At 36.6% G+C, this 26,780-nt stretch overlaps 2 protein-coding genes across 2 annotated transcripts in view; one reads left to right on the top strand and one right to left on the bottom strand.

Annotated features, from left to right (window-relative positions):
* The window catches only part of DCHS2 (dachsous cadherin-related 2), a gene marked incomplete at its 5' end in the record, with an annotated part of 154,196 nt that overhangs the window by 63,312 nt on the left and 64,104 nt on the right, over nucleotides 1-26,780 (top strand). The window contains 3 exon segments of the mRNA XM_008065606.2: nucleotides 12,590-12,747; nucleotides 13,811-14,654; nucleotides 18,742-18,981. Of these exon segments, the coding sequence (XP_008063797.1) occupies nucleotides 12,590-12,747; nucleotides 13,811-14,654; nucleotides 18,742-18,981 (1,242 nt within the window).
* LOC103268048 (profilin-2) lies at nucleotides 6,897-8,259 on the bottom strand. Its single transcript, XM_021716302.1, has 2 exons — nucleotides 7,835-8,259; nucleotides 6,897-7,000 (listed from the first exon to the last, which is right to left on the bottom strand). The coding sequence occupies exons 1-2, from the start codon at nucleotides 8,242-8,244 to the stop codon at nucleotides 6,931-6,933; spliced, it is 480 nt and encodes a 159-aa protein (XP_021571977.1). The 5' UTR covers nucleotides 8,245-8,259; the 3' UTR covers nucleotides 6,897-6,930.

Raw genomic sequence — 26,780 nt, forward strand, 5'->3', positions numbered from 1 at the left:
GATGTTGTGGTGGCTGGGAGCGGCCACTGCACTCCAGTCTGGGCGACAGAGTGAGACTCCAACTCAAAAAACAAAAACAAAAAAAATCCTTAACAAAAATATATTGATTAATTCAGTATAATTTCCACCAAAATTTCAGTGTGGCATTGGAATTTGACAAGCTGGTTCTAAAAGTCTTATGGAAGAGCAAAAGACAAGGAATAACTGAGACAATGTTCAAAGAACGAGTGGGATATGGGCCCTACCAGGTCTTGATTTATAAAACTTTTGTAATTAAGACACTATTGTATTGACTCATGGATTAATGAATAGGCCAACTGAAAAGAGTAGAGATCGCACCTCTTGTGTATGGAAATCTGACATATGAGAAGAGTGAGAAATAAATGTGGAAAAAGATGAACTATCAATACATGATTCTGAGGGGATTGGTTAGCTATATGGAAAAATAACATTATATCTTTACCTTCCATTATATTAAAGATGAGGCTATTTAAATGTGGAAACTCCTTAATCTTACAAAAGAAAATATGAGATTAGTAATATAGCATTGAGGATAAACAAGGATTTTTAAACAAGAAGTAAAGTGGAAACACGAGTAAATAAGTAAAACTATATTAAAATTCAAGACACTACAAAAATACCATCTTTACCATTTTATTAGTTAAGTCACAAGTTGAGAGAAGATAATTGCAACCCACCTAACCAATACAAAATTAATATTCATACTTTATTGAGAACTCCTGCAAATCAATAAGAAAGGACAAATAAATAAAAAAACTAGACAAAGGATATTATCAGACAATTCACAGAAAATGTCTGAATAATTAAGCACATTTTAAAACGTTCTCAGACTCCTTGGTGTGACCACTTTGAAATGCAGTGAAGCAATCCTACAGTAACTCTTCCATGTGCAGATTGAAACACAAAACGGGATGATCACTGAGCATTGTTTAACAGCTTGTAACATACAGTATATTCTTGTGGAATACTCTGCAGCAATGAAAATGAGTGTGCTAGAGTTTCGTACACAGCAACCTGGATAAATTTTGAAGCCAAAGTTAAGTGAAAAAGGCAAGTTACAGAAGATAAAAAAAAATTCTCCTTTAACAGTGGCTTTGAATTCATTGTATTGCTTTTCATTAGAAAAGTTACAGGTGGTGTTTCTCATTATCTCCTTGGTCAGCGAGGGTTCACTCGTGTTTCTGTGCCCATACAAGGCATCCTAATTTCTTTACCTGCAAACATTTCAGAAATTTTTTTTTTTTTTTTTTTTTGTTGGAGTCTCACACTTGTTGTCCAGGCTGGAATGCAGTGGCATGCTCACGGCCACTGCAGCCTCGACCTGCTGGGTTCAGGTGATCCTTCTGCCTCAGTCTTCCATGTGGTTGGTACTACAGACACACACCACCACACCTGGCTAATTTTTTGTAGGGATGAGTTCTTGCCAAGTTGCCCAGGTTGGTCTTAAACCCATGGCTCAGGCAGTTCTCTCACCTCGGCCTCCCAAATTGCTGGAATTATAAGCATAAGCCACGCACCCAGCCTTCAGAAATTCTTTTACAGTTTTTAGGACACTTGCACAGTGGAGTCTACAAAGGTAATGAGCCTGCTGAAGATCCACATTTGGGGACAGCTCTTCATCTGTGTTCCTGCTCTCCTCTGTTTCAGAGATTCTCTCCCTGTCTCCCCCATGATTTTTGTTTGTTTGTTTGTTTGTTTGTTTGTTTTTGTCTTCCTGTTAGTCACCTCACCTTTCAACTTTCTCTTTTCATTCTCTTAACCTAGACTAATCTAGTCCTAGGGGGAAAGAAAAACTGGCTTTCCAAGCATGCATTCAAGAATCTTTCTCTGGCTAGGTCAGTAAGGTCTTCTTACCTTTTTTTCCCCTCCTACTTTATTTTGGGGTGGAGAAGAGAATATGGTATGCCTGTGAAAGACAATGAGGTTGCAGAGGGAAAACACACACACACACACACACACACACACACACACACACACACACACACACTATCTATATCTATCTATCTATGGCTATAATCCTGTCATAAAAAAATTTATCTATCTATTTATTTATTTTAGAGTCAGACCTCACTCTGTTGCTCAGGCTGGTGTGCCGTGGGTGGAACATGGCTACCACAGCCTCAACCTGCTGGCTCAAGAGATCCCTCTGACTCAGCCTTTTCCAAGTAGCTGAGATTACAAGCACATGTCACCACACCCAGATATTTATTTTAATTTTTTTTAATTGTAGAAATGAGGTCTCACCATGTTGCCCAGGCTGGTCTCAAACTCCTGGGCTCAGGCAGTCTTCTCGCCCTGGTCTCCCAAAATGTTGGGATTGCAGGTATGAGCCACCACACCTGGCCAAAACATTATTTAAGAGCAAGCAATGCCATACTATATATTATTTATGGATGTATGGACTAGAAAGATAAACCTCAACTTTAGTCATAAAAGTGGGTAAATACAGGGAGAGAGGAAGGGAGTGAGATTTGTAAGTATACATAGGTCCAGTGCTTTATTTACACTCTGTCATTTCTTTAAAACTTTGAAGAAATATTGAAAATTGATTAATCCGGGAAGTGATACTTTGATGTTCATATATTTCCAAGTGTTTGAAATATGAATTAAAGTGATACTTGTGGCATGTCAATAAAATATATTACACTATTCATATCTTTATTTTTACTTTCTCTAATTGTAAAACAGAGGCAACTACAAAATATAAGATAAAATACCAAGATAAAAGCCAGTATGGTGGGAATAAAGATATGTAACCTATTTATGAAAGCATTCCCTAGTATTCCTATGAGAATAAAATAAATTGATTAAACATAGAGGGCACAGTTAATAAATGTTATGTAATTGCCTACTCCATGCTGTTACTTTTTTGAAGGCAGAAGTCCTTTTACATTTGCATTATTTCTCTTACAATTGGTAAAGTATTTGGTTCATGGTAATGACTTGACAACTGTTGAACAAGAGAATAGAGAAGAACTCTACTCAGGCTTTGTTTTAGTTTTGAATTGTTTGAACTATTCAAATGTTACTGAAGAATATAAATCTGCTATTTAGCTAAACAAAATTCTACGGTACCAATTTGAATTTTTTTTTCTGTTAGATTTTCTTTTTTTTAATTTTTTTTTTATCTTAAAAACGTGGGGTACAATTCAGGGTTAGGTATACAAATGGCCACTCTGCAGGTATCCTGGTTGATGAGATGTGCCTCTCCTCTCTCCCCTGGAAGTTTGCCACTACTGCCAATCCCTTTCTTATAGTATTATAATAATTGTTCAAGGTCTGCTTATGAGTGAGAACATGTGGTACTCAGTTCTTCATTTCTGTGATAGATCATTCAGTATTAATATATAAGTCCCTCAAAGTTACTGCGAAGTTCATAATTTTGTCCTTCTTTATGACTGCATAATATTTCATCATGTATATGTACCACATTTTTTTATCCAGTCCTCTTTCAATGTGCAGCATGGTTCCATGTTTTTGCTATTATGAATAATGCTGCAATAAACGTTCATGTGCAGGTATCTTTTTCGTAGAGTGATTTGAGTTCCTCCGGGTATATTCCCAGAAGGGGGATTGTGGGGTCATATGGAAGGTTGAATTTTAGATCTTTTGGGAATCGCCAAACCATTTTCCACAGAGGTTATACTAGTTTATACTCCCACCAATAGTGTACAAGTTTTCCCTTTACCCATCCTCTCCAGTATCTGTTGTTTTTTGAGTTATTGATGACGGCCATCCTGACTGGAGTTAGGTGGCATCCCAGTAGGGTTTTAATTTGCATTTCTTTGATGATTAGTGAGGCTGAGTATTTTTTCATGTATCTCTTGTTGCTCATATGTCTTCTTTTGAGAAGTGTCAATTCATATATTTTGCCCACTTTGTAATGGGCTGTTTGTTTTTTTCTTTTCAGCATTTTGAGTTCCTTGTAGATCCTGGATGTTAGGCCTTTGTCATAAATACAGTTGGCAAATATTTTCCCCCAGTCTGTGGGCTGTCTCCTCACTCTCTTGATGGTTTCTTTTACTTTGCCAAAACTTTTCGGTTTGATGAAGTCCCACTTGTCTATCTTATCTCTTATGGTATGGGCACTAGGGATTTTGATCAAGAATTGGTTGCCTACTCCAGTTTTTGTAAGGGTGTCTCCTGCATTTTCTAAGATTCTTATAGTTTGAAGTTTTACGTTTAGGTCTTTGATCCATTTAGAGTTCATTTTTGTGTATGGTGATAGGTAGGAGTCCTGTTTCAATCTTCTGCATGTGGTAACCAGTTTTTGCAGCACCGCTTACTGAATAAGTTCTCCTCTCCCTAGTGGTTGGTGGTGGAGACTTTGTTGAAGATGAGTTGGTTGAGAAATTGAAGTTTTGCTTCTGGAATCTTTATCCTGTTCCATTGGTCCATATGCCTGTTCTTGTACCAATATCAGGCCGTTTTGATTATTATAGCCTTACAGTAAAGTTTAAAGTCTGGAAGTGTGATACCTCCTGCTTTGTTTCTTTTGCTGAGGATTGTTTTGGCTATTTGTGGTAGTTTATGTTTCTGTATTGTCATTTCCAGGTCTGAGAAGAATGATGCTGGTAATTTAATGGGTATTGCATTGAATCTGTAGATTGCCTTTGGCAGGATAGACATCTTAATAATGTTGATTCTTCCTATCCATGAGCATGGAATATTTTTCCATTTGTTTGTGTCTTCTTGGATTTCTTTGGGCAGTGTTTTACAGTTTTCATTGCAACGCTTTTTCACTTCTCTGGTTAGGAAGATGCCAATTTCCTAATTTTTTGATGGCTATTATGAATGGAATTGTGCTTTTTATTTGGTTCTCTGCCTATTTGTTGTTGGTGTATAAAAATGCAACTGTCTTTTGTACATTTATTTTGTACCCCAAGACTTTGCCAAAGTCCTTTGTCACTGTATGGAGATTTTAGACAGATTCTCTTGGATTTTTGAGGTATGGGATCATATCGTCAACAAAAAGGAATAACTTAACTTCTTCTTTTTCTATTTGGATACCCCTGATTTCCTTCTCTTGTCTAATTGCTCTAGCTAGGAATTACAACACAATGTTGAACAGGAGGGGTCAGAGTAAGCAGTCTTGTTCCAGTTTTCAGGGGAAATGCTACCAGGTTCTGTCCATGTAGCAATATGTTGGCTGTGGGTTTGTCGTAGATGGAGCATACTATTTTGAGGTATGTTCCTTCTGTGCCTAGTTCTTCGAAGATTTTTATCAAGAAGGAATACTGAATTTTATCAAAAGTGTTTCTGTGTCTTATTATATAATCATGTGTTTCTTATTTTTTCATCCATTGATATATTTAATTACATTTATGGTCTTGTGGATGTTGAACCACACCTGTATCCCTGGGATAAAGCCTACTTGGTCATGGTGGATAATTTTTGAGATGTGTTGTTGGATTCTATATGCTATAATCTTGTTGAGAATTTTTGCATCTAGGTTCATTAGGGATATTGGCCTGAAGTTCTCTTTTTTGTTGGATCTTTACCCAGTTTGTGTATCGGTGTGATGTTAGCTTTGTAAAATGATTTGGGGAGAATTATGTCTTTCTCAATTGCCTGGAATATTTTCAGTAGGATTGGCAACAGCTCCTCCTTGTATGTCTTGTAGAATTCTTCTGGAAAACCATCTGATCTAGAACTTTGTTGTTGTTTTTTTTTTTTTTTAGGTAGCTTTCTTATGACAGAGTTAACATCCTGGGTTGTTACTGGTCTATTTAGTGTCTTGATGTTGTCTTGTTTCAATCTTGAGAGGCTGTGCAATGTCAGAAAGTCCTCCATTTCATTTAGGTTATCAAGTTTGTTTCCATACAGGTGTGCATAAATATCTCTGATAATCGTTTGTATTTCTTCAGGGTCAGTTTTGATAGCTTAAAGGGTATTTTGTCTGATATTAAGGTCTTATCTTCTGCTTTATTTTGTGTTCCATTCCCCTGAAAATTTGTTTTCCATCCTCTTACTTTGAGTCTGTGAGTATCGTTTCTGGTGAGATGAGTCTTCTGGAGACAGCATATTGTTGCATCATTATTTTTTATCCAATTTGCCATTCTATTTCTTTTTAGTGGTGTATTTAGTTCATTATTATTCTGGTTAATTACGTTGATGTGAGAGTTTCTCTTTGTCATGAGGTTTTTATAGAGTTTATTATTGTTGTTTGTTTATTTGTTTGTTAACTTTCTTTTGATTTGGGGGTTGATTTATGTGTGTTTTCAATCTTTTTTTTTTGGTTGGAATAAATTTATTTCATCTGTCTGTAAACAAGGTGTTTAATAGTTATGGCATTTTTAAAAACGCATATTAAATCAGATGACTTAGACTGTATCCCAGATGTAACAAAGTGCAGGGAAAGAAATGGACAATCACATGCCAGGCTTGGTGGCTCAGCCTGTAATCCCGCACCTTTGGGAGGCTGAGGTGAGTGGATTGCCTGAGCCCCCGGGTTCGAGACCCGCCTGGGCAGCGAGACCTCATCTCCACAATAAAAATTTAAAAATCAGCTGGGCGTGACAGTGCATGCCTGTAATTCCAGCTACTCTGAAGGCTGAGGCGGAAGGATCGCTGGAGCCCAGCAGGTTGAAGCTGCGGTGGCCGGGAGCGGCCACTGTACTCCAGTCTGGGCGACAGAGTGAGACTCCAACTCAAAAAAAAAAAAGAAATGGACAATCAGAAACAACATCTGTTTTTAAATTTGTACATTATGCACAAGGCCCAGATGATAGAAGCAAATACTAGAATGTCCCTAAAGTAGTGCCATTCGAAAGAAACCCTTAATAGGTCAGTTAAAATCCATCTCACAATAGCAACAGTTCATTTTAACAATAGTATGGCACAAAATACTTATGAAAAAATTCATCATAAGACAGCCAAGTCCACAATAATGTAACTTCATATAAAAACTCAAGCTGCAAATAAAATTGGTCCTATGAAGAACAAACTGGACACACTCCAGATGGTTATGTTGGGATACCTTATGTTTATAATGGCAGCCTTTTACAATTTTACTAAAGAGTAGAGCTGGTGTGCAAAGAAAAAGACAGGAACAAAAATCTGAGCTATTGCAATGATGGAATGTCCCTGGGGATTCAATCAATATGTTTACTGTAAGGTCATGGGAGGAAGTGCTTTTTGTTCTTGTTTTGCCATTGCACTCTTCATGTCCTATAGACACTATGACAGAAAAAGTTTGTCTCTGCTCAAGTGCAACAACAATACTAAAAGCAAACTGCTGCAGCTCTCAATAGCTCATCAACAAAAGGGATATTAATTGGTTAAATAAACCAGGCACTGCATAAAAGAAGAGAAGCAAACCAAATGGCTTATGTGTGAAGGGAGAGGGTGGGGAAAAGAGAGGAGTGAAGGAAAGATGCATGCACTTTTTCCTTCCAACCATGCGCTACAAAAGGAAGACTAAATGAGCCAAGTAAACGCTCAAAGTGCTGAAAAGACACTGATCAAATTAGAGATTGTACAACCGGCACCTTGCTTTATATTAACTTATTTTAGTAATCAATATCCCATTAATTGCTAAGACAAAGTGATGCCCAACTTGGCATGCTCCCTCCCCCCAATTTCAAGGTATCATGCAAATCATTATTGTGCTGCAATTACGTTGCCAGATAAGGGTTGGTTACATACAGTGGTTAACATACAAATGATCCATTGGGCAAACAGGAATCATGACATTAGAAAATAGGTAAAGAAAAATTAGCTACCATCTAGTCTGGTAGCACTGTGACCATAATTGGGGTGGTGATGAAGACAGTTGCTAGGTAGATGGGGAGAGGCTGCTTACACATCAGACCTCCTCAGGTATAAAGCGAGTTCATATGCTTTCTTGTTAAGTGTCCCTCCGTGGACACCTTCCTTTCCCATGACTATAACCAATGCTCTACCAGCTCTGCCCACAGCAACATTGTATGTTGGCTCCCCACCTTGACTCTTTGTCCAGATGTCCATTGTGCAGTCACCATCAACGTATAGACTATCTCTGATCACTGAGCACTTCTTTGCACCAAGAGTCAAACCGTTGGTAAAGAAACCTTCCCCGTCTTTTCCTACAATCACATCTATTTCTACTGGCGTAATGCTCTGGAAGACGCACCCGGCCATGGTTGCCCAGACATATTTGCCATTGCAGTAGCCGACAATGGCGGCCTCCTGGCAGCAGCCATCGCACATCAGGTTATCCACGTAGCTCTGCCAACCGGCCATCTTCAAGCCCTTCGCACTGCCTGTGTTTTCAATCTTTTTCCTGTATTTTCAGGGATGGTGTGGTCATTCTTTTTTTCTTTCTTCTGTGTTTAATACTTTCTTATATCATGTAGAGCTGTTCAGGTGGCAGTGTAAACTCTTATGGATTGAATGTCTGGGAAGAATGTCAGTTCTCTATCACTGATGAAACCTAGCTTAGCTGGATAGGTAATTCTTGGTCGAAATGGTTTATCTTTGAGAATTTTGAAAATTGGACTCCAGTCTCTTCTAACCTGTAGTGTTTCTGTAGATGAGTCTGCTGCTATTCTAATTGGTCTTCCCCAGTAGGTAGTCTGATCTTCCTCTCTTGCTGCCTTTAGGATTTTTTCTTTTATACTTAATTTGTGTAAGCAAATTACTGTATATCTAGGAGTTGATATTCTCATTTGATGTCTTGCAGGGGTTCTCTGAATCTCTTGTGTTTGAATGGCCATGTCTCTGATGAGATGAGAGAAGTTTTCTTCTATAATTTCATGGAATGTTTGTTCCAGGGTGTTCTCTCTCTCTCTCTCTCTCTCTCTCTCTCTCTCTCTCTCTCTGCCTCAGGGATTTTAATTAATCTTAGGTTCAGCCTCTTGAAATAATCGCTCATCTCTTAGAGGTATTGTTCTGTCTTTTTAGGCTTCTTTTTTGTGTTTTTAACAATTTGGGTTAGTTCCATGTTTTGGTCCTCAAGCTCTGAGAATCTTCCTTCTGCTTAGTTAATTCTGCTTTCCATGCTTATCAGTTTGTTATTTATTTAATTCACCATATTCTTTATTGCCATCATCTCATTTATCAACTCCTTCATTCTTTCCTCTTGTCTTTCCTCATTTCTATTTATTCTCTCTATTAATATCTTGATATCTGTGTTTGTGGTTTGTGACCAGTTGTTCTGGGGCTTTTCATTGTTTGAGTTCTGAAGTCTGTATTTTCAGTTGCTGTCTTTCCAGGGCTCTATATGAGACCTGTATTCTTCTGTTGGTTCTTCTTTATTTGTGAAGGTTTTCCTCCCCCCTTTTCCCCCTTCTTTAATCCTGTTTTTCAGTGATAGTAGGGGTGGCATTTACTTCCATTTGCTTAATCCCCTATTCTTCCTTTTGCAGCTCCTCTGAATTTGTTCAATTTTGAAGTCAGACTGGGGTTGGGGGCTGTGCTTTTTGCAAGTTTTGAGATTTGATTAAGAGGGGAGCTGTGGTTCTGAAGCTATCTGCAGATCTCAGTATCCACTGACATGTGTGTGGGTCCCCAGGAACCCACTTCCCACTGCCTTACAATCCGTCCATGCAGTGGGTGTGTATTTTGCCCCTTGAAAGCAAAATGAGATAAGAAAAATGTAAAGAATGGAAAAAGGAAGTAGGGAGATGAAAGGAAGGTGGAGAGAGAGAAGAGGGAAAATAGAGAGGCACACCAACTAATGAATATACAAGGAAACAACAAAGACAAACAAAACAAAAACAAAAACATACAATCATACAAACAAACAAAAAAAAACCTCTCTTGATGTACTCACCCTCAAAAATACACACACACAAACAGAAAATCTGAAAACCATCAGTAAAATAACCAAAACTAAGTATGAAAATGTAAACAAAAACAGAAAGAAAGAAAGAAAGAAGGGAAAAAAAAAAGAGCTCGCTATGTGGCCATTTTTAGAACTTCAGGTTCCTTTTCCAAGCATGCTTTTGATTGCCAGTGCTTTGGGCTGCCATTACATTAGGGAGTGTTTCCAGTCTCCAAACTGTCCCCACTGCTCTCAGCATAGGCTGATTTGATTGCTCTTAGTGTGGGTCAAATGCCCTGTGGACTTCGGTGGGAGGAGGATGAATCAGATCTGGACTCACCCTACTTGTCTGCTGTTGCCACTGCTGTCAAGTCTCCAACTCAACTCAGATGTGTCTGTTTCTGTTCCGGTGTGGGGGTGGGGGGCATCTGTCTCTCCCAGTCTGATGGTTGATCCCAAAGGAGTGAGGAGATACTTTCTGGGTCTCGGGTTGGAGGCTGGTCAGAGCTGGGCAGGGCAACACAGGTCTCTGCCTGGTCCTGGGACAGAGAAAATGGCAGTCTCCTCACTGGTGTCTCCTCACTGGTGTCTGGGCTCAGTTCCAGATTTCCTCACCGTGCCTTCTTCACAGTTCCTGCTGCTAGTGCCCAGCCTGCTGCCACAGGTGATGTGGTGGGCCAGGTGCCAGGTGCTGAGGAGCAGCTGTTCATTGCTGCCTCCTCTCAAGAGACCCCTGAGAATGGCAGGTGATTCTGCACATGGGGGGGCTCCAATCTCAGTGCAGTGGTGGGTTGCAGTCACCTCCAGAGGACAGCCACAGGTGCTTGAACCCGAGTCTCCTCTCAGATGGACTTTCACTCACCCACCAGTACACCCCACTCATGCAGACAGTCTTTACCGACATTCATTTTTGCAGAGATTCTCACATTCCAACCAGTTCCGTAGCCATCTTGCCCCATCTCCCCAATTTGAATTATGTGTCAATATGAACTTAGGATATATTTTAATGTGTTTGTCTATGTATGGATTCTCTGTCCACTGACAAGGTCTGGAAAAAAATGACCAGCCTAGGAACAGTGAACACCGTTAGCATGCCGAATATTGTCTCCCCAAACCATTTTCTACTGAAAGAAACTGGGAGTCTTTGGAAAAATACCTGATTCTAGGTTATGGACAGAAAATCTACCAGATAAGTCTGTACCATTCTGTCACCAGACTATTAGGATCATGTCAAAAAGACCCAGGTACCATCTTTAAGAGCATTCCAATGTTCAGTGATGGGACGATTTGAGCATCAAGATGGATAATAATGGCAATACATTGAAACATATCTAATATGTTTAAATTTATGCTTAATAGTTTCTAAAACAAAAACAAGACAAAAAGTTACTTATCGTAGTTGGAATATTAAGAGATGTTAGTGAATCAATCCATTATTTCAAAAATTGCTAAATAAAAGTTTAACACCAAGCATTTATCGTACCTCACCTATAGTTAACTGTTTCACTAGGTTGCCAAAAAGTAAATGAGAGACAGTTTGTCTTTAGTCCAGCTAATTTATGAAAAAGAGATGATAAACCAGAATGCAGCACATGTGGAGTATCCATTATCCAAAATGCTTGGTACCATAAGTGTTCCAACTTTTGGATTTTGGAATACTTACATATAAATAATGAGGTACCTTGGGGATGAGACCCAAGTCTAAACACGAAATTTATGTATTTGTTAACTACATATAGCCTGAAGGTAATCTCATATAGTTTTATAACTTTGTGCATGAAACAAAGTTTTGACTGTGGCTCATCATGAGTCAGGTGTAGAATTTTTCACTTGTAGCATCATTTTTGCACCCAAAAGATTTCAGATTTTGGAATATTTTGGATTTTGGACTTTTAGATTAGGGATGCTCAACCTGTGTTATACTTTGCAATATTTAACAGTCATTAAGTGGATCTAGGCTGTGCATCAGTGGAGACCACCATAAAAAAACAATAGGCAGCCAGTTTTGTGCTTATAAAAGGAAAAACATTGTTTAGGAAGTAGTCTTGCTAAAAAATCAAACCTAAATCTGATCAGTTCTATAGCTCTACCTCCCAATTTAGGGAAAACACAGTGGACAGAGGAACATATTAAATTACATGTTGAAAATGCAATACCCAAGTCTAGACCATGGAAAACTTTAGGATACAAAATCCAGTTTCTTCAACAAATGAATTACAAGGATATGATAAAGAGATGGATGGCAACAATCCATACTTTGAAGAAGTATGTACTATATGGGCTTTATTTTGATCTTAATGAAACAAATTTAAAAATTGATATTTATGGAATGATTAGAAATTTTAAAAATTTACTGAACAGTTGATGATATCAGTGAATCATTATTAATTTTTAAAGTATGCTATGGTACTGTGATTATGTGAAAAATATCTCTTATTTTTTAGAGATGCATTTTGAAATATATACAGAAGAAATGATATGATTGTGGGTCTTGCTTCCAAAGAAATTGGGGAAGAGAAGTATATGAATGGGAAATAGATGGAATAAGATTGGCTATGAGTTGATAATTATTGAAGCTAGGTGGCAGACTCATAGAAGTTCATTATAGCATTCTGTCTACTTTTTCATATTGCTTGAAATTTTCCATAATAAGATTTTTAAAAATCTCTTATGTTTCTTGTTTGTATTTTGTGTCGTTTTTGTGTTCAAACACTTATAGAGCTTAAGGCAAATAAGTCTTCCAAATGATCAGAGATATATTAAGTGATTCTGTGTTTTAGACATTGTCAATTAACATTCATTTCTTCAATTTTTTGTGTGTAGAAGATAGTGCTGATCATTTTAAGATTGATGCCAACAGTGGTGAAATAAGAACAACCATAGTACTTTCATATGATTATAGACCTTCCTATAGGATGACTGTTGTTGCCAGTGACCAGGGAGAGCCTCCTCTTCAAGGACAGGCAGTTATTAATATCCAGGTAATGTCATCACCCTACAATGTGGAAAGATGTCTGAAAGTTTCATTTGACTCTTATAAAAGTGTGCAGATTGAAGATACATCCAATATGTATGTATTTGAATATATAGAATATGAATACCATTTAAAGAGATGATTCCTCATATATATTTGCCTTTTTGATATCACTAGAGAAATGATTTAGAGCCAGATTATTTTGTAGATTAGCTTTGTATAGTTCTTGACAAGATATTCATCACTATATGGGCATTTATGTTGCATTATTGAACACAAGGTATCTTTTCTTGTAGTTATTTGTAATTGCAAGAGCCTGATAAATTTACAGGAGAAACATGTTTGTAAAAAAAACGACCATATAATAAATCACATAGTTTTTTTCATAATTTTTTTAAAACTTAGAAATGTCACTTGTGGTCGTATTTTAAGGCTTTACTTCAATCACAATGAGCAAACAAGTTGTGGCAAGTATTTTTAGTAGGAAAAATTACACTAACCAGTCATATGTCACACATATGGCAATCAGTTATATTAATATATGTATATAAAATAATCAAGGATATATTTCAAGAGTTCTGTTTCCAAATTATATTCTTTATTGATTAAAGATAAGTGAGTTAAGAGAAAAATCTACATAGTCATACTACCAGTTTCTTGTTTCAAAGACATATGATACTTGAATGTACACAAATGTTATCCTTATATATAAATTGGTCTCCAGTATTTACAGTAATTTACAGAGCTAGCTATCCCACATTTCTTTTGAAGAATTACAAGGCTACAGTTCAGTGTAACGATAGCTCCACCTTGCCAAACTGTCATTTCAGACATCACAGCAAACTGGAACATGGACAATTCTGCAGTTTCTTATCTCCTAAATATTATGCAATTTTCAATCCTCTGAGACATAGTGGAATTATATAATACAAAAAATATATTTGATGAGCAATTAACATATTTATATTACACAAATGAAAGGAATTAACTTCCAAAATAATACCACTGCATGTATTGTTCAACTGTTTTAAAAATACCACAAATTACCAGTTCTTTTATTCTTATTTCAGGTGGTCCCTCTATCCAAAGGGAGAGCAATCATTTCTCAGAATATCAGACACTTAGTTATACCAGAAAACTGGAAGCCTACAAAAATAATGAGCTTGATAAAGTCACCTGATCATCTTCAACAACATCATAATGGAAAATTACATTTTAGAATTGCTGCGGATGACAAGGATGGTCACTTTGAAATTGACAGCTCAACAGGAGACTTGTTTCTTTCCAAGGAACTCGATTATGAAACAACATCTCATTATCTTTTCAGGGTGATTACTACAGACCATAGCAAAAATCCTCCCCTGAACAGCACAGTCTTCCTTAGTGTTGATGTGGAAGATCAGAACGACCATTCCCCTTCTTTCCAGGATGAGTTCATTGTGATAAGCGTGGAGGAGAATGTTCCCATAGGGACTCTGGTTTATGTCTTCAATGCCAAGGATGGCGATGGCAGTTTTTTGAACAGTAGAATACAATATGTCATTGAATCCCACCCCCCTGGAATGAATCCATTTCTCATCCATCCCTCGTTTGGCACGTTAGTCACTGCATCCCCTCTTGACAGAGAGAGTGTTCCAATGGTCGTTCTGACAGTAACTGCCTCTGATCAGGCTGTGAATGTGACAGACCGGCGATTGAGATCGCTGATGGCAAAAGTAGTGATTTTGGACGTAAATGACCACAGCCCCATTTTCATGTCTTTCCCCATTGCCCATGTCAAAGAGGATGTCACAGTGGGCTCCCTGGTACACCACATATCAGCTCAAGATCCAGATGAAGGAAGGAATGGAAAAGTAACATACAGCATCCTCTCAGGAAATGAAAACAAAGCTTTCATGCTAGATGAGTCATCAGGTACAGTACCCTATATGTCACATAAAACATACTTTTGTTTTGCTTTGTTTTGTAACTAGATAGAGTTGACAGTTACACAATAGTGTGAATATACTAAATGCCATTGAATTGTCTACATTAAAATGGTTAGTTTTATGGCAAGTGAATTTTATCTCGATAAAAAACAAATTTAATATGAAACAAAAAATATTTACGTTTTTGTAGTTAGAAAAAACCTAACATGGGACCTACACTTCTAATAAAGTTTTAAGTGTACAATGCATTACTTTTGACTATAGGTACAAGGTTGTACAGCTAATCTCTGAAAATTATTCACCCTGCTTAACTGAAACTGAAAATTTCTCCCTGTTTCTTCCTCTATCCAACCTCTGACACCATTCCATGAATTAGACTATTTTAGATACCTCATATGAGTGGAATCATGCAGTATCTATCATTTTGTGACTGGCTTATTTTACTTAACATAATGTCCTCAGGGTTTATTTATGTTGTTACATATTTTAGAAGCTCTTTCTCGTTTAAGGCTGAGTTGTATTCCGTTGTTTGAATGTACCACATTTTCTTTTTCCATTCATCTGCTGATGGACATTTAGGTTGTTTCCACATCTCAGCTATTGTGAAGGATGCTGCAGTGAATGTGGGAGCACTCCTATTACCTCAGGATCCTAATTTCAATTCTTTTGTATGAATATAAAGAAGTGGAGTTTCTGGGTCATATGGTAGCTCTGTTTTTAATTTTTTGAGGAAGCTCCATACTGCTTCGTATAGGGCTACAGCATTTTACATTCCCACCAACAGTGTGCAAGGGTTCCAATTTCTCCACATCTTCATCAACACTTATCTTTAAAAAAAAAATAATAGTATCCATGTGTGAGTGGTAGCACATTGTGGTTTTGATTTGCTTTTCTGTGATGATTAGTGACATTGAGTTTTTTTGAATATATCTGTTGGCTATTTGTATTGGAGAAAAAAGACATACATTTGCCCATTTTAAAATCAGGTTATTTGTGATTTTTTCATATTTAGTTATAGGATTTTTATCTTCTGGATATTAACTGTTCATCAAAGATATGGTTTGCAAATATATTTTTCCCATTTTGTGGGTTGACTTTTCCTTTTCCTTTGTTTATTTTTGTTTTTGTATCCTGGGCTTTCATTGTCATATTTATGAGATCATTGCAAGACCAAGGTCTCCTGTGTTTTCCTTTGGACTTTTATAGTTTCAGGGCTTATATTTAAGTCTTTAATACATTTTACTTTCAATATAGTATAAGGGTGCACCTTCATTTTTTTGCCTGTGGATATGCAGTTTTCCCATACCATTAGTTGAAAAGATTATTTTTTCCATTGTGTATTTCTGAACTTTGTCCTAGATCAGTTGACTATATATGTGTGGATTTATTTCTGGGCTCTCTACCTTGTTCCATTAGTCTATATGTCTGTCCTTATGTCAGCACCATACTATTTTGATTACTGTACCTTTGTAATATGCCTTAAAGTTCAGGAAATGTGATATCTTTAGCTTTGTTCTTTCTCAAGAATATTTTGACTACTTGGGGTTCTTTGAGATTCCATATACATTTTAGAATTATTTTTTTCTGTTTCTGCAAAATATACCATTGGGATTTTGTAGGAATTACATTGAATCTGTAGATCACTCTGGGTAGTATGAACATTTTGACAATATTAGATCTTTCATTCTATAATCACAAACGTCTTTTCCATTTGTGTCTTTAATTTCTTTATTCAATGTCTTGTAGTTTTCAGTAAACAAGGTACTCACCTCCTTGGCTAAGTTTATTCCTAAGTATTTTATTCTTTTTTGGTGCTATTGTAAATAGGGCTGTTTTTCTAATTTCCTTTTCAGATAGTTCCGTGCCCATGTTTAGAAATGCAACTGATTTTTGCATGTTGATTTTTGTATCCTTATCTTTACTGAATTTATTTGTTCTAAATAAATGTATTTGTTCCAAATAAATAAATTCAGTTTCTTGGTGGAGTCTTCAGGGTTTTCAATATATAAGATTGTATCATCTGCAAACAGGAATAATTTTATTTTTTATTTTCTGACTTGGATGCCTGTTCTTTCTTTCCTACCACTTTAAATTCTCCCATCACTTGCTTTCACTTCTCTTTTTCATTTTCCTCTCTTAAATGATAGCTTTCAAGATACATATGCTTTAAAAGAATTTTGATTTGTTATGTTGTTTAACTTGTATGATAGGCACAGAGGTTGTATTTGGAGAAGCAACTTTAACTAGCCTGATTGTAAATATTAACTATGCTTTGTAGATAGCTCACATTTCATGAGCTGAACAAACCATAGCAAACTTCTTTGCCCCCATTGTGGGTTCTTGCATGGTCGGAAATGGTGCCGAAAATGAATTAAGGTAGGAACATGACAAATCAGCATTTTTCAAAAAACTTGGAATAGAAACTTATCTTTAAGATCATACAAACATATATTTGTGAATCATTAAAAATAATATATATTTTTAATGGTTGAATCCATTTGGACATTACATTTTGTAACATTTCTTTTTTTATCCCCCAGAAGTGTTTATTCACAATCAGGTACTCTACAGAAGTGTCACTCATTGTCACTTCACTTACCTTGCTGCCACCCTGTTGCCAGATAACATCTTCTATAAGTTTTTTTGTAGTTTGATGAAAGAGTATATGTACAAATTTTTAGTCACATGAATTAAAAAATAAACTTTCCTCTACCTGATTTTGATGGGATATTGAAAAATTAATGAACTATCATCTCTAAAAAAATAATTTCTACATGAAACTTAGAAAAAAATTTCAGATGTATGTCATTTGACCCAACTGTTAGTAAAAACATTATTTGGAATGGGATTGAATGTGGAAGATTTGGAAGCCATGTTTATATTCTGGCTATATTCTGTTGGAAATTTTCATCAAAATATTTATTAAATCCTGTACATATGGTTTCATTCTGAGGCATGCATGGCCACCACCTAAATGCCCAATTGACAGAGAGATAGTCCAGACACACACTCCTGATATCTGCTGGAGCTGGGCCTCTCCAGGGACCTGTTTCAACAATACCTAGAATGTTTTCCAAGATAGCTAAGTAAGGTCTATTTCAGGTTGTTAAAAAAGATGGATAAAATTAGAATTGTGTTTCAGTATTACAGGTATCATGAATCACTTGAGCAATTGCAGGGACTGTTTCAGAGCAAATGCTTTTCAAAGACATAAAATGATAATTGCCAAATGCGTTCATATGCAATGGGATGTTTTTCCTCTCACAAGGCTCATATTTCTTAGAAAGAAGACATAGTGAGATATTCAGTGGCTTATGGCTATGAAATATAAAGTGATGAGGAATTATTGAAAAACTATAAAATCTGATTCAGTAGACACCTTTAATTACTTCCAGAAAAATTCTTATAGGTTGAGAGGTATAAACAGCAATCCTAAAAGAAATTTGGCAGTTAGAATCATAGAATGGCTATCTGTGTGCAAGTCTTTATTATATTTTACTTCTATGGATATATGCTCAAATGGCAGTGGGATAGAGGCATGTTTTACTCATGAAATTTTTTGTTTGGGTTATAACATCTTTGTTCTTTTTTTTTTTTTTAAGAGAGAGTTAATGGAAAGTAAGTATAAAGAGACTCTTTAGCAAAAATCAAATGTCTAAAGAATGCAGCCATACTCACATTTTTGTAACATGGTCACTTTTAAACATGTGGTAGTATGTGACACAAAGATATATATATTGTTATTATTCTAGATATTTTTTAAAAAGAAGGTAGATGTTGGGAAGATAAATAATTTTAATGTAGTCCTCTCAGTAGATAATTGTATAAGAGAGTATTTTGGAATGGTCATTCATCCTTATATTTTAAATTGGGATGACTTTACTCTGGTGAGAAGTGTTTACTTTGTATTCTAGATAATATATAAATTTAAAGACAGTTTTATACAATTCATTCTTCAGCAATTAAAATTTCTGAGTTTTTATCAAGTTAGAGAAGTTAGACATCGGTGGAATGAGCATGACTTCTGTAAAGAATATTCGTTATATATTGCTTATCTTCTGTTTTAAAAACAGGCTTACTAACTACAACTTGTCCTTTGGATTATGAAATAAAACCCCAGCACATTCTGACCCTTCTGGCACTGGATGATGGCATACCGGCACTTTCTTCATCTCAGACTCTGACAATTACTGTTCTTGACATCAATGATGAGGCACCAGTATTTAAGCAGCGCCTGTATGAAGCTTCTGTTAAAGAAAACCAAAGTCCAGGGGCATTTGTCACGAAGGTTGAAGCTATGGACAGAGATTCAGGTAATTTAAAAGTACAGAAACTAGGTATTTAATGCTAAAAAACACAAACAAACTGAAGATTACAATTGACATAATTTAAAATAGTTATGGCCCAGAAAAAGATGAACAATTGCTAGTTATCTTAGACTTCTAATACTTCTTGATTTTACATACACATAGAAACACATACACGTGTAAAGATAATGTATATATCACATTATATAAGATTTGCTTGTATTATCTTTGTTATTGTTTATGAGAAAGGGTCCCCAAAACCCGGAATTTATTTATAACAATTGTGTATTTATTCTTACATGTTTACACTTCAGTCACCTTCAAAGTACTCTCTGTTTGATGCAACACGCACATCAAGATGCTTTTTCAATTGCTCAAAACAGTTTTTGAACTCCTCAATTTTGATGCGTTTTAGTGCTTTTGTTTTTTGTTTCACCCCTTCTGCATCAGCAAAACATTTCCCTTTGAGAAGTTTTTCATCTGGGGAAACAAAAAAAGTCACTCAGGTTGAGATCGGGTGGGGCATGAGGATAGCATGGTGTGGACAGGTGCACATGTAAATCACCCATCATGAAATGGGCAAACACGCTGAATGAATCTCCAAAAAAATTCACTGAAGCCAACCCCAGCCTCTCACAACACTAGCCGGTACACTGATGCAGATGGGTTCCTAAAAACATTCCTAGTGGAGAAAGCTTGTACTACAAGGATTTTGCCCTCCTGCCCTCCAAAAAGACAATTCTTGTTTTTTTCTTTTGGGTTTCCCCCCTCATATATCAGAGTGATACACACCTAATTAATGTTTGTTGATTTGATCTTGATAATAGCAATATGGACACAGCATCACATTTCTTTCTGAGTGTAATAGATATGTTAAGTACAAGAAGACAAATGGTTCATTATTTTCTCTAAATATGGCATAGCAGAAGCTATGTGATCTTGAACGAATTTCTAATCCTCTCTGTTTCTCTGTTTATCTGTAATATGGAGATAATAACAGTGCCCAATTTATAATTCTGTGATAATTATGAATGAGTTATTGCATGTAAAGATCTTAGACTAGTGTATCTAACACAATAAGTGGCTAATGAATGTTAACTTCCATCACTATTATTATTATTACTGTTGTCTCAACCACTATGTGCAGACTTTGGAGTGAATAGTTACTGTGGTGAGGAATTTATACATTTCTTAGTCTTGCTTTACAATATCACTTTGACCCTTTTGGCATTTGAAGTTCAATAACCTTAATGTTCTGTTTATTTTAGATAAAATAATTATAAAAATTACAGAGCAGTATTTTCTATTAGCAGCATATGTTGAATTTTTTCATCTTAATTAGTAGAAATAATTTATTAATCTGGTCTTTGTAAATTTACATTTGTATATAGCAAGTGGCATTACATATCAATATAATATTTTGTTCTAATCTCATAAGAATTGTAATAGATTTTGGGGGAAATAATAGTATTAACAATAGCATTTACCCATACATTGTTAATTCAAGGGGCAAAAAAATGCATTTACTTGAGATTTTCAGCTAAATTATATACTGTGTGAATGCTCTACCCTGTTTGAAAGTTTAAACCTTTAATTCTTTATACGAGAGAGAGAGAAAGAGAGAGAGAGAGAGAGAGAGAGAGAGAGAGAGTGTGCGTGCGTGTGTGTGTGTGTGTGTGTGTGTGTGTGCGTGTGTGTGTGTGCGCTATGAACACTCTTTCCGAGGGCTAACCTAACTTTCTCTGTTTGACCAGAGTGGGGCAGTGTGATCAAAGAGTTTTCTTATTAAGCTCAAAGAGGCGAGACTGAAACATGCTAACAACTGTTTATTCCAATCTGTGCTGAGAGAATTTATTTAGCACATTTCTGGCAGTATTTGTTTTCAGAGTGTTAGAAAAAATGGAGAATATACTTTGTGTTTCACAATAATTACCCTTCAGTAAAGTTCTCTTAGAATGTTCTCTGTTGTAAGCAGACCAATACAGGGCACTGGGCAACACAAAAACCACTTCCCAAAGTATACAGACATACCCTGAACCTATTGCAGATATCGTTGATTTAGCACTCATTAAGGTATGTAAAATGATGCCTCCCCTTGGCCTTGATGAATTTCATTTTTTTGCAATGGAATCTGATGAAAGGGGTTTTTTTGCTTTAATATTTGAAGAGGAAGAAAAAAATTATCTTAAATTTTGCATGTGTCAGCTAAAGATGATTACCATAAATATACTCTTTTGATTTTTACTGTCAAGTTGCCTAGTGTTAATGTTATTTTCTTTTAGAATGAATAGTCTGCAACCTGTTAATTATAACTGAACTGAAACTTTATTATTCTAGAGTTATGGTTTGCCAACCAAGGATTTAGATGCAAAATTATTGTTTTTCTGGCTTTGCATTAATGGATGTTTGAAATCCACACTAACATCTTTGTCTCATGTATCCTTACATGTTTTGGAGACATTTCTGACTTACTGGAAATCTCAGTGTTTTTAATGAGGCCAAATCTGTTAGGTCGGTGGTTATGTAAATACATGTGAATATTTGTGTATATGCGTGTGTTTTGAATATATTTTCCTGAAATCATTTTTTTCTTTTTTGCTTATTGGATTAAAACAATGAAATAGAATTATGCATGAGCATTAAATGACGTAGTCAAGATTTTAACATAACTGGCATCGTGCTGGAATTTATGAATGGCTTACTTTATAGTATGTATTTTTTAAAATACTAGAGCATTACTTAATACAAGAGAGCTTAACATATGTTTCCTAGCATTCTACACTGCAGTTCTTAAAAACGTAAGCGAACATTTTTAAGTGTTGTTTGCCATTCAAAACCCACAGGGATTTGAGCACTGAATGTTTATGATGTATGACTCACACTAGTTCTAACAGGAGTTTCTTCTTGTATTAAAAGGAAAAAAACAACTACCAGATTTTAGCTAAGGTATTAAAACTGCTACAGCATTTGGTACCACCAACAAGAGCTCCATTGTTAGTGCAGAAAGATCTACCCCTGTGGTGCCCTTCCCCACTCCCAGGAGGAAAGGGTGCCTCACCAGGGAAGATGACTCACTTTTGGCTCATGCATTTGTACACAGATGTTGAACACAAAATAATGTAACAGTTCATTGCCACACGGAAATACAGAATTAGTTAATAAGATGTTATTCTCTCTTGCGAAACACGTATTCTCTATCTGGGGTCATCTTCAATAAACTTTATGTCTGGTTTTCTGGGATTTCCCATGCTGCACTAGATGTACAACTGTACCCTTCAAGTTTATACTTTGAGTCAGGGAGAAACACAGTATTTCATCAAACCTATGACACCATTAATTGCAAGATGGACCTAACTTTAGAAAAGTTAAAATGTGAAAAAGAATATGTCTTAGCATTAATGAATGTGGTAAATAGAGGTTCCTTGCCCTCGCCTTTGGAATGTTTCTACTAGGCTGATGGCTTTATCCTCATAGGAAGCTATCAGGTACCATCCTGTACACCCATTAGAAGGAGAGTTATTTATGCATATACCAAATAATAAAGCATAAGGATGCTAAAGCATCTGAAGGTATGGCATTTAATAAAAAAAATTTATCACTCTGGTAGACACATTAACTGTGTATTCATTTTTGAAATCAATTTCTTTATGGAGTGATATTTCTCCTGTATCACATACTCAGGTAAAATATCCATCACCTGTTCCTGCACACTTTATTAGTAGTTACTCATAGACAGCTTCCTCATGCTTTCACCAATAGCATTTGCCCACCATTTAAGATTCAACTCAATAATCTAGGGGTGCACAAGGAGTCACATAGGACTCAGGCCCAAGTCAATCTTCCTTTGTGCCCCAATTCTAACAACTTTGATTACACCAAAGTCCCAAAAGAGGGATCTAGAGATGGGCTAGATAGTTCACTTCAAAGTTTCAATTTCCCAACCTGCGGCTATGAAACATTTGCTAGAGAAAGTCAGAAACAGCTTGCTAATTGAAGTCACCACCTACTTAGGCTGTCATACTTCTGCTAGTCCCTGAGTACTGTTCTGCTTGCCTTTTGTAGATATAAGATTGGGCCTCTCTGCATAAATTTTATCTATGTAAATTTCCTTTTTAAATGCCTTTGCTGAAAGTTCAAGAAATAAACCAGTAAAAAAGTTTAAGGACTAATCATAATTTTACTCAGTGGTAATCACTGTTAAAACATTGAGATATATTTTTTATTACATTTAATACATAGTGTTATAATCATATAATTATTTACTTGTCTACTTTTTCTGTGGGCTGTGAACTTCTCCTGGGTCCAGGATATTTTACATACTTTTATCCCAAGTTTTTAGGATAGTACAAGGTAAGACACAGGAGCTCAATAAATCTGAGAAGCATTTGTGACATGAGCTACCTCAAGCTGCCTTCATTCTTTGGAATTTATTCCCTAATTCAGTCAACCAGTCATGATCCTATTTCTGCTTTAGAAATGCCTGAGTATATGGGCATTGTGCACTTGAGGATTTACATAAAAAATGATCTTCCTAAAAAGTAAATCTCAAGATAATGCTCCCTTGACCTAAATTCTTTATTATTCACCATAGTTTGAGGATAAGGGAATAAGGTTCTGTTCCTTTTAGTTAACAATGTGCTTGCCTGTTTTCAAATCCTATCACTCTCCCACACTTTCCTCTAGGACAGGGCTCTGCAAAAGTTATCCCTGTAAAGGACCAGATGGTAAATATTTTAGGCTTTGTGGACCATACGATCTATTTTGTGCAACTCTGACATAGTAACAAGACAGAAGCATAAATAGTGTGTCTGTGTTCCAATGGAGCTTTACAAAAACAGAGAGTAGGCCAGATCTCACCACTGGGCTATAGCTTGCCTGATATAATACATACATCTAGTTAAGACAGCTAAGTTACATGCTTTCTACTCATCGGATCCAATTATCATGATTTCATCAAAGTAGTTGATCAATGTGGTATTCTGTTGGATGCCAAGATGATCAGTATCTTCGCTGGGTAGGTGATGATCAACAATAGGAGACTTTACATAAAGACGTATATACTTTTGTTCCTGCTGGGTGGAAGTAAGTGACTTCTTGTAGTCCTTACAGATGGTATGGAGTACTATATCCAAAGGTGATTTCAAAAGGTGATCCTTGGACCAGTGACACCAATATTCATTCCCAGCTTACAGAGGACAGCCCCCCACAGAGCATCTCAAGATGTTGGTGACTCTCTGGCTAATGTGTTTCCTGGCATCTTAATGCAAGGAAAGTCTTCAGAATGCTTGGAAAATGTTGTGATGGGAGGTTGGTGGGCATGTCATACATGGTAAATACATTCTAATGTCCCCATTTCCTTAAGCTTGGGGTTCTTTGCTGTATAGTATGCAAAGGAAGATCTGGAATCTCAACCTCAATGATTATAAGCCACCATTGAATCCAACCAATCATATAAACTGTAAAGAGGCACAATTCTATGAACTACACATTAAATTTAGAATCTCCAATTGATATATACTATATCAATAAATCCATCCTAAACCAATGTTAGATTTTTATCTTTCTGGGGCTCACATCTTTAGAACTGATTTTCACATATATTCTGCTGATTTATGCCAATATAAGTTAGAAAAACGTTACCAATTATTTTGAAACTATAAGCTATCTCTGAGTTGGATTTGCACTTGGCTGCGATATGTTGAAATCTAACTCGGGTTATGGGTATTCTTGTGAATCATCATTTCCTTGCAAGTTACCTATTATATCTGCTATGCAATTTGGGTCTGATCTTTAGGGAGAGTAATTTTAGGATGCTCATAGGAGCTCCCAAGTTTTCTAACCATGACTGGAGCTGCAAGTTTAAAGCTTTGGCTTGTAACTTTCTTTTCATAAGTTCCTAGTACATTGAAAAACAGGTATTATGTTCCTTTTTATTATTATGTGGTCAAAATCAGTGCCACTTGGTTCTCTAAGAAATTTGAGTCCTTTAATAGTCACCTCATCACAATGAAACACATTTGATAACTTAATTAATCATGATATCACCCCAAGTGTGGAAGTACTAGTATTCTATTTCCCACAAGCAAGGAACTCAGCACTGCATTTCGAGGCCAAAGATATAACCAACTAATATCAGAGACCCTATTTTCTGAGAACCAATACCAGTGCTGGGAACTCTATCAGTCATGATCAGTTAGGGAGTCTAGATGCTATAATACAGTATAGGTGTTGGATAGCTGAGTGAACAAAAAGGGAATACTGAGGTTACTACTACTACCACTACTACTACTACTACTACTAATAATAATAATAATAATAACTCTAGGAATCAACTACCACCCCTAACACTGGGAAACAAGGAGAAGAGGTTTGGATTATAGGAACCTATAGGAACATGACAGAAGGCATTGGAGTGCCTGGTTCTGCGAGTGTGCAGGGAGTCCGAGTAGCATTGCTGACAGGAACAGGAAGCAACTAGGAAGAAGGAAAGCTCATTTCTTCTCCTTCTGACTCTGTCTCCTCCTAGTGCCTCCTTGTGGCAGAGCCTAAGGAGGGAGACAGCTGATGATGGAGAGCTGTGGTTTTCAGACCCCGAGCCCCAGCATCACAGGGCAGAGCATAGAAGCACAGATTTGGATCTGAGACACAATGGTGTGATAACTAGTGCACCGTGTAAGGAACTGAGGGAGAAGCAACCTGGGGGAAAGCCACTGCAGAGGCCCCGGCAGAAAGCAACTTGGCTTGTACAGAGAATAAGAGGCAGAGCCTGTGGACCAAGAATAGAGCAAAGGGGAGAGTCCAGAAGAGGCTGGGAAAATAAGCAGAGCCCACATTGTAAGTGGCGTTGTGGGCTGTGATGAGTTATTTGGATTTTGTATCGAAAGCATTCCAATACTTTCTTCCCTCTGATCTGTTAACTCCTATTCATCTTTAGGGTCTCAGGTTATACCAAAAGCAACTCAGCTCATCCAGTCATGTCTTACTACGTGGAATCATAATAGCCAGCTTTCTGATCTGTATCCAGTGCTATAACTGGGAGGGTAGAAAGTTGTCTTTTTTACTCACAGTTATGTTCTTAGCACTTGGCACAGAGCCCTGGCACCTGTTATTACTTTCTTTGTGTGTTTATTGAATTAGATAATTAATAAACAAATTACTTGGAATAAGTCTTCCCTGATCTACTTCCTCAGTGATTTTCTATATCCTATCACACTTTCTATAACTTATTGATTTTATTGTCTCCCCACCAGAGTGGAACTCTAAGGACCAAGATAACTATTTAGTGATATCTTTCTAGTGTCTGACGCCCACTATATGTGCATTGCATACGAATGAATGAACAAATGAACCAAAGAAGTAACTGGAGCTCAGTACAGATACATGGGAGTCATCTGCATATGGGTGCAAACTGAAGCCATGACTGTGTAGAGTGAGATGATGATGTGGCCAGCGTACCAGTTAATGCACTGACTCCAGGAAGGAGGAGAAAAATATCCTATAGAGAACCCCCTCAAAAAAGATTTATTTTTGTATTCTTTCCCTCTCCATTCTCTCTTATTTTTTTCCTTCCTTTCTGTTTTTTTTTTTAAATAACAACAGGCAGCAATATATAATGCCACAAAGAAGACAAGTTAGGTAAAAACTAGAAATGGCTAGGAGATTTTATAACCAGAAGGTCACTGGTCACCATAGAAAGAGTAGCTGGGAAGGGCAGTGGTTTGAAGTTAGCTGCAGAGACTGGATTGTACTTTTTAAAGGAGAGTTGACTATAAAAAAGAAGGGGGGGAAGCTTAATTCTTTTATCC

The sequence above is a fragment of the Carlito syrichta genome, unplaced genomic scaffold (genome assembly GCF_000164805.1).
Source record: "Carlito syrichta isolate Samal-C Ts95f unplaced genomic scaffold, Tarsius_syrichta-2.0.1 Scaffold308685, whole genome shotgun sequence".
NCBI classification, from domain to species: domain Eukaryota; kingdom Metazoa; phylum Chordata; class Mammalia; order Primates; family Tarsiidae; genus Carlito; species Carlito syrichta.